Genomic DNA, 13164 nt, shown 5'->3' with positions numbered 1-13164 from the left:
CTCCTGGAGACAAGGCGGGATCCAGAGGTTTTGCCACCCCAAGCAGCCAAAAAAAAAAAAGCCACAATTGTGATCTGCGGCAATTCAGCGGGAGGTCCTTTGCTCTGAGCGGGAGTGAGGGATCCTCCACCGAATTGCCGCCAAGTAACTGGACGTGCAGCCCCTCTCCGGAGTGGCCGCCCCGAGCACGTGCTTGCTAAGCTGGTGCCTGGAGCTGGCCCTTCCTGGAGAGGCAGAGGCAGCTCCACTGGCAAGGTTATTGGTGAGTACAGGGAGAAGTAGAGCTTGAGAAGCAGATTGCTCAGGGCTGGATGATGATGAACTCATTCGGATAAATAAAAGGAGGATCCAACCCAGATCTTTTTCTCAAAGATTCAGAAGAGTTCAGTTGAAACATTTCACCCTCCCCCTGGGCTACAGGCACGTACTTGTTCCAGCAGGAAGAGCGAGCTACTCTGAGTGTTTCAGGCAGGCTGGAACATGTCTGTAAGTGCAGGCAGCCTCACCATACATTTTGCTTGCAAGATTTCCAGCCCAATCTGCAGACTAAACCAGTCCATATACAAAGAAAAACATGGAACTGTCTGGCTGCTTGACTGGACCAACCCTCTGAACTTTCACCCAGCCCTAGCAGTGAGAGGAGAGAATGTTCCTCCGTAGTTAGAGCAGAGGACGAGAGGCCCAATTCACTGTTAGTCCATAGCCCAAACTGTATTTGTGTGGATTGTGAGGGCCCTGTACTTCTGAATATCAAGCCCATGGTGTCTCAGACTGGATGCCTAAGATCTGTCCTTGCTTTTGACAAAACTTGGCCTTACTCTCCCTGTTTGTCAGATTCCCCATCTGTAATATGGGGTCAGAGTTGAGATCCTGGGATGAACGGTGCTGCACAAGGATTCTTTACTATTGTAATTACATGGGCAGTTGGAGCAGGTCAAAACTGTCTTTTATTTTTCCACAATTTTTCCACAGATCAGACCCTGGGGGGCTGGGAGCTCTGGGGGCTGTGGGTCACACAGATCAGACCCTGGGGGGCTGGGAGCTGTGGGGGCTGTGGGTCACACAGATCAGACCCTAGCGGGGCTGGGAGCTGTGGGTCACACAGATCAGACCCTGGGGGGCTGGGAGCTGTGGGGGCTGTGGGTCACACAGATCAGACCCTAGCGGGGCTGGGAGCTGTGGGTCACACAGATCAGACCCTGGGGGGCTGGGAGCTGTGGGGGCTGTGGGTCACACAGATCAGACCCTAGCGGGGCTGGGAGCTGTGGGTCACACAGATCAGACCCTGGGGGGCTGGGAGCTGTGGGGGCTGTGGGTCACACAGATCAGACCCTAGCGGGGCTGGGAGCTGTGGGTCACACAGATCAGACCCTGGGGGGCTGGGAGCTGTGGGGGCTGTGGGTCACACAGATCAGACCCTAGCGGGGCTGGGAGCTGTGGGTCACACAGATCAGACCCTGGGGGGCTGGGAGCTGTGGGGGCTGTGGGTCACACAGATCAGACCCTAGCGGGGCTGGGAGCTGTGGGTCACACAGATCAGACCCTGGGGGGCTGGGAGCTGTGGGGGCTGTGGGTCACACAGATCAGACCCTAGCGGGGCTGGGAGCTGTGGGTCACACAGATCAGACCCTGGGGGGCTGGGAGCTGTGGGGGCTGTGGGTCACACAGATCAGACCCTAGCGGGGCTGGGAGCTGTGGGTCACACAGATCAGACCCTGGGGGGCTGGGAGCTGTGGGGGCTGTGGGTCACACAGATCAGACCCTAGCGGGGCTGGGAGCTGTGGGTCACACAGATCAGACCCTGGGGGGCTGGGAGCTGTGGGGGCTGTGGGTCACACAGATCAGACCCTAGCGGGGCTGGGAGCTGTGGGTCACACAGATCAGACCCTGGGGGGCTGGGAGCTGTGGGGGCTGTGGGTCACACAGATCAGACCCTAGCGGGGCTGGGAGCTGTGGGTCACACAGATCAGACCCTGGGGGGCTGGGAGCTGTGGGGGCTGTGGGTCACACAGATCAGACCCTAGCGGGGCTGGGAGCTGTGGGTCACACAGATCAGACCCTGGGGGGCTGGGAGCTGTGGGGGCTGTGGGTCACACAGATCAGACCCTAGCGGGGCTGGGAGCTGTGGGTCACACAGATCAGACCCTGGGGGGCTGGGAGCTGTGGGGGCTGTGGGTCACACAGATCAGACCCTAGCGGGGCTGGGAGCTGTGGGTCACACAGATCAGACCCTGGGGGGCTGGGAGCTGTGGGGGCTGTGGGTCACACAGATCAGACCCTAGCGGGGCTGGGAGCTGTGGGTCACACAGATCAGACCCTGGGGGGCTGGGAGCTGTGGGGGCTGTGGGTCACACAGATCAGACCCTAGCGGGGCTGGGAGCTGTGGGTCACACAGATCAGACCCTGGGGGGCTGGGAGCTGTGGGGGCTGTGGGTCACACAGATCAGACCCTAGCGGGGCTGGGAGCTGTGGGTCACACAGATCAGACCCTGGGGGGCTGGGAGCTGTGGGGGCTGTGGGTCACACAGATCAGACCCTAGCGGGGCTGGGAGCTGTGGGTCACACAGATCAGACCCTGGGGGGCTGGGAGCTGTGGGGGCTGTGCCTCTCACCCTGGGGCTAGGGCAGTTGTGGCATTGCCCCGGCCCGCACTACTCCCCCCGTTTGCTGGCAGTACAGGGGAAGGACACTGTGGGGAGCCAGACCCGATCTTGCTTCTGCCCGGCCCACCCTGAGGCCGGAACCTTTCTTACCAGCCGTGCGGGCCGGGGCCTCTTTCTCCCGTTCGTACCGGGCGGAGGGCAGCGGGGAGCGCGGCCCGGCAGGATGAGTTTCAGTGCCTGGCTCCCGAGCCTCCGCCGGAGAGGTAGAGCGGTGGGGAGAGGGATTCCGGGGGGTGTCTGTCGGTCGGTGTGTCTGTCGGAGGGGGAGGGAAGGTTTCCTGGGAAGGAGTGTCTCTCCCCCTTTGTACTTGGTTCCGGGTGACAGCCACAGAGACCTGCTGCTTGGGAGTTGCCTGGCCCGTATCTGTGCCTTGGTTGCCCTGCGTCCAGCGCTGGCCTGACACACGCGTCCTGTTGGACTCCTTCCTAGGGGCTGATCAGACAGCGCCGAGCACGTTCTGGGGTGCGACGGGGTTGGTGAAAGAGACACGCTCGCTAGCCCCAGAGACCTCTTCTTTCCTGGAGCTGGAAGCCCATCTTTTTCACCCACAGCAGTCCGTCCAGTAACAGATGTTGCCTCCCGCACCATGGCCCTCTCCTATCCTGGACTTACAGGCTACAACTCCACTGCAAACAACGCTTTCTGGTGATCTTTCCAGGCCCACCCACTTACCCCGGTCCAACACTAAAACAAACACGCAGAGATAAGCCTCCCCTCGCCCCTCTCCAATGCCTTATGGACAGCCTGGTAGTGTAGAGGAGGCCTCTCTGACTGGTGGTGGATTTGCTCTCCAAGGCCCATGGGTGACACTGCTCTTATTCACTATACCTTGATGAATTTAGCTTGACAGCCCTGTGGTCTAAAGTGGTCCATTTGCCTGCAGTAGGCAGTGGCAGTACAAACCCCGCTGCTTCTCCAATGGGCCTCAAGCCAACCTTGGTTCAGAGGAGCAACCTCTATGGCTGAGTGGGTAATTCAGTCTCCATGCTGCTTTGCTCCTGTTGTAGCTAGCATCGGGAACAGCTAGTAGCAGTTGTGAATGTGACAGTAGTACCTTTTGTGAAAGTGATACTTACCCCCTAAGAAAGAGACTGAAACAATCCACTACTTTCACAGGTCATTGACCATCTATCCAATGGGTTTGGGTCATTACTTACCAGGGCTAGATTTAAGTGGGATCATAGAACAGGGGGTTGTTAATAGGTGGCAAAAAATTTCAATTAAAAAAAACACCAACACAAATAGCAGAAGTTTAAAATGATGGGTGGCCCTTTTCTCTAACTCTGAATTTCCTATAACCTGTTTGAAATGTTAGATTTCTGATGCCAATTTTAATTAAAGAGAATTAAAAAGCTGGCCAACACTTTTTCTTTGTATGGCACAGAAGTAAATTTGTGTGGTGTGTCCCAATGAGGTATGGATGTATGTGTTCAGTAAGTTAATGAATACATTGTTTTAACTCATTTTTTCTTCAGGAAGCTATTTCTTTCATGTCCCTTTGGGTTCATGTCAGCTTCAGCCCCTGCACCATTCCTGGTGTCAGAAAAAATCAACATCTGCTGTACAACACAACTGTGTCAATTCCCCAGCGATGAATCAAACCTTCAAGACACCAGAAGATGCACTCTCTAATTTGTACTCCTCTGAACAACAATCTGCCATCCTGCAAGTGCTCAACACAGCATCTGAGAGAGAGCTTTCCACCATTAAACTATTGCGAGGAAGAAAGTCTGTCAATGTAATTGAGCATAGGGAAAAATATGGACCATTTCAGAACTTGCAGAGTTTATTGAACGTCCCTCTCTTTCAATATAAAACTGTTGTTAAGGTGTGTAACTTTATCCTCAATCCATCTGAGAAAGGAGATAGAAGAGAGAGAAAAATACAAGACACCAGGTCTTCAATGAGGTTTATTAAACCTGAAATAGAAAGAGAGAGGTTGGAGGTATAAAACATTTTTAATATGATTTTATCAAGAAACTATTTATTTTCAGAGTAAACTTCTGTTATTCCCATAAATCAATTATCAATTTTAATAATTCATCAAAGAGTAGATATAATACATTTATTGTCAGAAGTGGTATTTTTCCCAAGACATCAAATAATATTTAGTACTTAGTGATTTACATCTTAAAAATGCGTAATTATTTTTTTCTCCTTTTCAGACTTTAGATAGCATTGTGTCTGTTGTTTTTGGCACCCGTAAAATTGCATGGGCGCATGTTGATCGAGATCTAGCAGTTCATGACTGGCAGCAAGAAGAATGTGGTAGATTCATGAAAGGAACCTATATTCCAGCAGTATATCTGGAAGAAGTAAGAAGCGCGTGCTTGAGACTTTAATAAGCATCAGCTCCTCCCCTTGTATTTCTGTTAATCTTAAATTGCTTGTTCTTAGGGCTGTCATCGTACAGTATGTAAAAACTGACAATTTTCCAAGGCAGGGCCTTCTTTTTAGCAATTCTTTTAAGCTGTATTTATTTTGCTAGTTTGATCTCATTAGAAATCCTTCAGAGTTGAAAACAGACCCTTATAACATTTGTAAAGCAGAACTGTAACTACGCAATCAACCTTTGATAAAGAATCTAGCAAGTCAGTAGCCCTTAAAATGTATCCTATAGTTAGTGTGTGCAGGATGCAGGACTTGAGTTTGCAGACAGAAATGGGAAGGCTGGCTTCTTTGCAACATTTTTTTTTTATCTCTGCAACTACAAGATTCTGCAAGAAAGATGCACCCACTCTCTCTCTATATTGCAGGTAGACATCTGTGACTTGGGCTCACAGGGCTCAGGCTGTGGGGCTGTTTAATTGTGATGTAGACATTCTGGCTAATGCTGCAGCCCCAGCTCTGGGACCCTCCCGCCACACAAGGTCCTAAAGTGTGGGCAGTTAAACAGCTCTGCATCCCAAACCCCATATGCCCAAGTCATCTGGCATGAGCCAGCCGTGGGTTTTTAATTGCAGTGTAGACATACCCTTAAGATACTTATGAACACTAAGGCTGAGCTGCTTGTAACGGCCACTTTACCACAGTATTTATAATCTCTAACACCTTCTTAGTACAATTTGTGTGTGCTAGAGGACTGGTTAACTCTCTCTCATTTTCACCATAAATTTCAGTTTCCTTAAATTAGGCTGAAACAAGTGATCTTCAAAGTAGTACAGAACCAGAGTTTGTCAAAAATGTGCAATTTGGACACTTTTTTCATTGAAATTCCCACAAAGTGGGTAAAGTTCTCATGAAGACTACGTTCCACTTTTGACCAGACCGTTACATTTCTTATAAAAGCCCCCTTCATCTTTAAGAGACAGTAACTATGAAATCTGCTGCTTTGATTTCTGGTTTAAATGAATCATGCTTATTTGTTTCTCACTTCTAGATTTCTTCAGTAGTTTCTAAGATTCCTGAAGCTGATCTTTATATTCTGGAAAAAAGTGGACTATCTGCTCAAAATACAAATCTTTTTCCTATAACATTACATCTTCGCACCGTGGAAGCTATGTTGTATGCCCTATTACAAAAGACGTTTATGCAAGATGGCCAGCACAAGGTACTAAGTATGGCCCGAAGCACTGTAGGAAAACATTTTGGATTGATGGTAGGAGACTCTCGGTCTAGTGGAATGGACCTGGTGAAGCAGTTTCTCTTACAGTCTGTTACCCAAGAACAGCCCCGGTTGTCCTTTCCCCGGAACAAGGTGGTACGTTACAGAAACCTATTTTCTTCAGTCACCCAAAACAGAGATGAGGAGATGTGTGATTCATTACTGCAGGCTCTAGCCTTCTATGAACTTCTATTAAACAACACTACTTAAACCTTTTGCTGTTATGAGTAGAACCACAATAAACTTACATCTAATGTTTTGATCAAGTATCATATATTTACTGACACATTAAATGATGTGCTGATGAGCAGAAGCCAAGTTTGTGTGCTGTTCGCTGCTATCAAGGCAATCTCACTCTGATTTTTCTGTATTCAAAGTATCTTTGGAGGACTTGTATGTCACATGAGGCTGTAACCTCAGCTGCTCATCTTCCAAATGAACAGATGTTGATTCTTATGCTTTTCTACACACACAGTTGTTCCTGATTAATTTTGTGTAGACACATTTATTCAGGAATAAATCCAGAATCATTCCATGTGTAGACAAACCCTTGTCTACAATAAAGTATGATGTGTCTTCCAGAGTGATTGTAGAATAAGAGGTGACCGTCTCCACCCCTCTGGTCACATCTCCAGCAGTATCAGTCTACTTTCCTCCTAGTCTTTCCACTTGCTCCAGTGATCCCATCCCCTGATCGCCCTTATGCCCACTCCCATCCCTTGACTCTCCCCTCATACAAACATGTTTTAGTCTCTCCCATCTTAAACAAATCCATCCTTGACTCCACTTGTCTCTCCAACTACTGCTCCTTCTCCCTCTTGATAGACACTCTGGGACTGGTGGTGAACATTTTGGACTTGACATGTTCCAAGGGAAGGGCTGCAGTAGCTGAGGAGTAACATACCCTATCAGGCCAGAGGTCTACACTGATCAGCCACTGGGTAGCGCATCTCCTCAAGCTAGCATATCTCAGCTTTATGTTATTGCTGGGGACATTCTGCACTTACAGATTCTGTGCCAAAAAATTAAATATTCTGCACACAATTTAAAAATTCTGCAAATTTTGTCAAAATAACTCCATAATCACCCCAATTTCAATTATTTTGGTAATTTATTTCAAAATACCTGTCAGCAAGTACGTCTAACAATACAGACACACAAAATTTCCTCCAGTAGTAGAGTTAAAGAAACCTCTATGACTACCCAATTCTTGTTTCTCTGCCCCTCTCCCAGAGCCCACCTGGGGGGCAAGACACCCGCAACCCCTCCCCCCCAGAGCCCACCTACATCCCTCTCCCTTCCCCTCCCAGGGTGACCAGATATCCTGATTTTATAGGGACAGTCCCAGTTTGGGGGGCTTTTTCTTACAAGGCACCTATTACCCCCCACTCCATCCCAATTTTTTACACTTGCTATCTGGTCACCCTCCCCAGTACACCCAAACCACCTCCTCCCCAGAACCCAGCTGAGGGGCCCGCCCTTGTCCAGACACCTGTTTCCCCTCCTCCTCCCCAAGCCCAGGGACCCTGAGGGAGAAAAAACCTGATGCTCAATCCCAGACTTGCATGGAGTTGCCTGCATGCTGCCCTCTCCTTTCCTCAGGGCACGCTGGGAACTGCAGCTGCCAGAAACACTCTAGTTCTCTCTCCTTCCCCCCAAGTAGTGTCTTCTATGTGCAAGCTGGGCTCTGCTGTGTTCAGTGGCCCCTAGTGGCAGTTAGCAGCACTGCAGCCTATTTCTGTGGAGGAAAGAAAATTCTGTTTGCACTGGCACTGCAGAGGTGCACAATTCTTCCAGGAGTATTATGTGCATTGTAAGTGGCATTAGAGGCATAAGGTGTATATGGGGGGGGGAGGGGAAGAGGAGGCAAAAGGCAGAACTGCAGTACTTCTTGGGTGGAATACATTTTTTGCAGGGGAAAAAAATTCTGCACTGGACATGAAATCTGCACATGCACAGAATTCCCCCAGGAGTAATAAATGAAGGAGTGGTTGAGAGCTGCACCCAGAACTGTAACACCAAACATTACGCGTAAGCCCTGGGGGATGCATGTTCGCCTTTCCTCCCCACAAGGACGACCCAAGGACACTACCCCACATCTGGGTAGAGAAAGCACCTGAAAAACATTGAACATTTTTGGCAGGTTGGGGTTTTGTGGCTTTTTTTATGTTACCAAAACCAAGCATACTTTCTAAACCTAAAAATAAATAATCTGAAATAGGATTAGGATTTGTGTAGTATTAAAAACTTTAAAGGGGTCATAGCTACATAATAACCGTATACAGTAGACACTGTGAAGATAAATACACATTTACAAACAGTGGGTATATTTTATTCTTTACAAAACTGTACAGGATCAATTGATATTTAAAATATTAGTGCATTTAGACCCTTGATACAACTCATTAAGAGTTGTTTAGCTACCATTTAATAAATATACACCACATTCTATTGCTTGAAATCCTGCACTAATCTTAAAACAACAATTTACTTTGTCACAAGCATATTCAGAAGTTAACTATAATGAAAGAAGCCAGGAAAACATAGGAGGAAAAAAAGCAGCTAGAGGGTGCTAAAACAACTGGTCTCAAAATTTATAGGACTGTCTAATTAATTGATGTGCAATTTTGTGTCCCTATACTGAACCTTACATGTTTGTCTTTAGAGCAACAGTTCAAACGTGATATTGGCTGTGAAAAGAGTGTATTTCAATAAATGTGTCATTTAGAAAAAAAATACTTTCAGGTGATAAAAGGCAGGGGTTTAGATCACCACATTTTAAATCTTACCTACCATACTGCCAGAATATAAAGAGTTGTACCAGGGCCTCACCCACAAATTTATTTCCTTTCAGATATAAAACAGATTTTAACTTCAGGTAACTGGGCTGAAGTCTTTCAAATATAAAATACAATATAAAAAATAGAACACAATATACAAGATTACCAGAAGTTATATGTTATTAAATAATTCAGAGATAATACAGATACAGAAGTGTTCTTTACAAAATTTTGCCTTATCTATTTGGGCCCCATCTAGGACTATAGTAAATATTTTCTCCCCATTTAAGATAAACATACTGGCCTGGCAACTGTAAATAAAATGTACAGAATAAAAAAACTGAGGTATACAAATATGCACATTATGAGGCACGGCACTTTATTTCATTTTAAGCATTTTTTACTCAATTTTTCCTAATTTATTATTGCAATTAGTTAGAGGCTTACAGTTCTTACAAAAGTCTTGCATCAGGCAGGTTATTTGGTAACTCTTTTAAAGATCCAGGCCGAAACCACTGCCTATGCCAATGAAGCAGTCTTCTCACGGAAAAACACTTTCTTTGAGTGGAACTTGTGGCAATGGTTCATTACTCAAGCACCTATTGCTACCCAAATACATAGATTAATTCTCCTTAATGGAAAGTGCACCTTTAGGGCAGCAATCAGAGGAAAGAATTATAAAGTGGTCCCGAAAGGTGCACAGATAGACTAAATGCTTTTGAACACACTTGGAGTAGACAGAAGCACCAAAAGAACCCACATTTGGATTGTGGAAAGCAGTACTATCTCACAGCAGAAATATACAGTTTGCATTTTTAAATACTCAAAAGATTTAATATACAAATCACTCTTTGAATATACAATAAAAACTAAATAATATGGTAATCAAAGTACCATATAGACCAATCTGTACAAGACTCTACTCGTATAAAATATTTTAAGGGAAGTCAGCTGCCAGACTGTAAACAGTTTCTTTGGGTATTTCAAGATGAATTCCTTCAAGATAATGCAGGAACCTGTCAAAAGAAATCAGAGTGAACAGAAGAAGATTGATAATGTCAATTTTCAAAAATTAGGCAATGATTTTGAATACAGCACATTTGAGACAAACTGTTCATGCATTCATTTGATGAAGTTACTTGATAAATGTTTCTAAAGTTTACTAAACACTATTATGCTAAAATGTAACAGATTAGGGTAAACCTAAACCTACCTTCTTTTAGTCTTCCCTTGTTCTTTAAGTTTCTCTGACCTACAAATATTGCGGAGGGTGGGCAGGTATTCAGTTATACTAGCTTGCCTGTTAACCAGGCTTAAAGGAGTTCTAGTGGAAAGTACAGTTTCGATGATTTCCAGCCTCTTCTGTGCTTTTCTGTGAATGCTGAAAAGAAGGAGAACGAATCCTTATTGTTTCTTGTTCAAACACACAAAAGTACCAGTATAACTCCATGAGGATCAAAACCACTGATTTAACACTCCACAGAAATAACAGTTGCCAACTTTCATGCAGTAAATAAACACCTGGTTTCACAATAAGCCAAAAAAAAAAAAAAAAAAATCAAACTAATCTCATTTCAAAACAAGGTCAAAACAAGCCAATCCCTAAGAACCAACATTCTGTGACTAAATCTCCTGTGCACCCCCGGCTCTCTCCCCCCACCCTTGCCCCTGCTTCCTCCGCCTTGCCAGGAGCTGATCAAAAAAAAGAAGCTACAAGACACTTAAGCCAAAAACAAGCCCAATTTCTGCTTTTGTTTTCCAGGTTTGGCATGTCTGGTCACTATCCAAAAATGGCCCAAACTATGACTATTACACAGTACTAAATCATCTTATGGCTCCAGGAATCTCAGGATCAAAATCTGACTTGTAGGCTGTGTGTAGACCCCTCTGCAAAAAAAGCCACAGCCAGAGGAGGGACCACAAGACAGAAGCTCTCTGCTCTGTAGATTCTCCAAGTTCAGCCCTGAAAAGAAGTGTTGAGGGAGGTGTTTCTAGGCATGGTCTTCACTTATATGTTTCGCGTGCACACACACAGAGACCATGGTGGCCTCCAGAACATCTGTTCTTGGCAGCAAAGTGCCCTGTGTTGGGGCTAGCCAGAATACAGGCTTCACACTATATCACATTATATCACACTAATTTTTTCATGTCACAACATGTGCCCATTTTAGACCTTTGCATCATTTTGATACCATCTAAATACATGTCAACACATTTTTACATTTGAGCTCAATCAGGCAGTGACTTGTTTTAAAACAATTTTGAATGGCTAGAAGATTTATTTCTCCATGTATCTATTTTTACAGTAATTAGTTAAGTAAAGTATTCTTTACCATATGTGACAGAAGTTGGTATAATAGGTAATTACACTGTTTTAGACTAAAATCAAACCTTTATATTAATACTTGTTAACATTAATAAAGACAATTTGCTTTAATGCCATATTCAAGGTTTTTCTTCTCTTGATTTTAAAAGACATACTACAAAAATATCCACATTTGATCTAGTTTTAATGTTCTCAGGCCCCAATCCTGCAAAAGATATGCATGTAATTTGGACTCTCAATGACACTATTCACATGAGTAAAGTTATTCACATGCATAAGAGCTTGCAGGATTAGGCTTGCAGGCAGCATCAGTTTGCCTATTCCACTTAATTCTCTAAAATGTGTGGTCTTTCCAGACAAATACTCAATTTTTATAGCAGACCAGAATAGTGCTAACACTCATGAGCAAGCTTATTATAACCAGTTGATTCAAAACAATGGAGGACTTTAAAAAAAAAATCTTAACTATAGATTACTGTTAGGAAAAAAAAGTTCTTAAAAATGAAAAATACCTTGCCACTGTCCTTTCTGAGGTGTATAAAAATTAACACTAGGCCATTCTGGGCCATTTGTTTTTATGCACAAGTCCACATCCAAGAAACAGTACAAATATTAGTGGGATGAGAGCTGGTGAATCCTTCCTCTCCCCAGCTGATATTTATACTGCATTGCAACGTATGTTAGTGAGGTTTTAGTCTTACCTTAAATCAGCCGACTGACCAAAGAATACATCATTTCTGTCTTTTGAAATATGCAGAGTAATTTCCTCAATTTGATCTCTTCCTAGTGTTTTACAGGGGTTCAAGGAGGCTTCCATGCTTTGTGAAATACTAGCAGAGCACTTATTAAAACTGAGTGCTTCTACGACTGCCTTTAGTTCACTACAGCTTTGAGAACTCCACCAATCAATGTTTTCTGTACTAAACTCATCAGAAAGACCATTTTTAATCTTGCCATTTATCCAATTAAACCTTTCATTTTTACAAAACTCTTTTGGTTTCATTACATTAGCATTTAGGCAGCAATCTAAGAAAGACATGTTCTCCACAAATTCAGTTAGTGAATTCAGACAATGAGATGCAAGAGCAGAGCTTTTTTTCCTTCCCAGGACTTCAGTGTTGAATTGTTTTTCTTTTTCATTCGTGGTAAATTTTAATCCATCTTTGTTTTCTTCCAAGCACGATTCAGGAATGTCTGATGGCCAAGTTATAAATTCAGCAGAGTAGTTCAATTCAGTATCAAATAAATCACTATCATCCAATAAAGCAAGCTTTCTCTGGTGCTTCATCCTTTTAGGCTTTTTGACAGGGGTAGCTTTTTCAGAGTAATCACTATCAAGAGGTATGTCACAGGAAGAATTTGCTGTAGTCCTTTTAAATGAAGGATTAGAATTTTGTTTTGGCCCTGGAAGAACATGAACTGGCAAAGGCAGAATAAATTCAAGGTTACTATATATAAAATCGACTTTCTTCATCTGGAATTCTGTGAGCAGCTGTATCAGTTTACTCCATTCTTCTCTTGTTGTGATTTTATGCTGTAAAAACAATTACCATAATTGTTTTAATAAATGAAATATGAACCACAGTATGTTATTACACAAAGCTGCCTATTCACAGACACCTCAGTAGTCATCAGCCAAGGGATTGTATATTATTGGGTTACTGAGGATTTCCCAGTTTGGGTTTTACATAATCCCTGAAGCAGACCTTTTGAAGACTGTGGCTAAACATTTTTGTAAGATAATTGTGTTTGCTATAAATGCTACAGAAAATCATCAGAACATATAAAGA

The 13164-nt window shown here is 44.5% G+C and overlaps 2 protein-coding genes across 2 annotated transcripts in view; one reads left to right on the top strand and one right to left on the bottom strand.

Annotated features, from left to right (window-relative positions):
* Positions 1 to 2778: 2778 nt before the first annotated feature.
* On the top strand, positions 2779 to 6523 carry TEFM (transcription elongation factor, mitochondrial). Its single transcript, XM_032805619.2, has 4 exons — positions 2779 to 2866; positions 4140 to 4609; positions 4830 to 4979; positions 6044 to 6523. Exons 1-4 carry the CDS (start codon positions 2827 to 2829, stop codon positions 6476 to 6478), a joined length of 1095 nt encoding a protein of 364 aa, XP_032661510.1. The 5' UTR covers positions 2779 to 2826; the 3' UTR covers positions 6479 to 6523.
* A 2055-nt stretch (positions 6524 to 8578) lies between these two features.
* Positions 8579 to 13164, bottom strand: part of ATAD5 (ATPase family AAA domain containing 5) — a 28426-nt gene continuing 23840 nt past the window's right edge. Inside the window, exons 21-23 of the mRNA XM_032805617.2 lie at positions 12076 to 12908; positions 10262 to 10429; positions 8579 to 10064 (exon numbers count right to left, since the gene is read on the bottom strand). Of these exons, the coding sequence (XP_032661508.1) occupies positions 9986 to 10064; positions 10262 to 10429; positions 12076 to 12908 (1080 nt within the window). The 3' untranslated portion in view covers positions 8579 to 9985. The remainder of the gene's footprint in view (positions 10065 to 10261; positions 10430 to 12075; positions 12909 to 13164) is intronic.

The sequence above is a fragment of the Chelonoidis abingdonii genome, chromosome 13, assembly GCF_003597395.2.
Source record: "Chelonoidis abingdonii isolate Lonesome George chromosome 13, CheloAbing_2.0, whole genome shotgun sequence".
Classification (NCBI taxonomy): Eukaryota; Metazoa; Chordata; order Testudines; family Testudinidae; genus Chelonoidis; species Chelonoidis abingdonii.
This window is presented reverse-complemented; position numbering and strand designations above follow the sequence as displayed.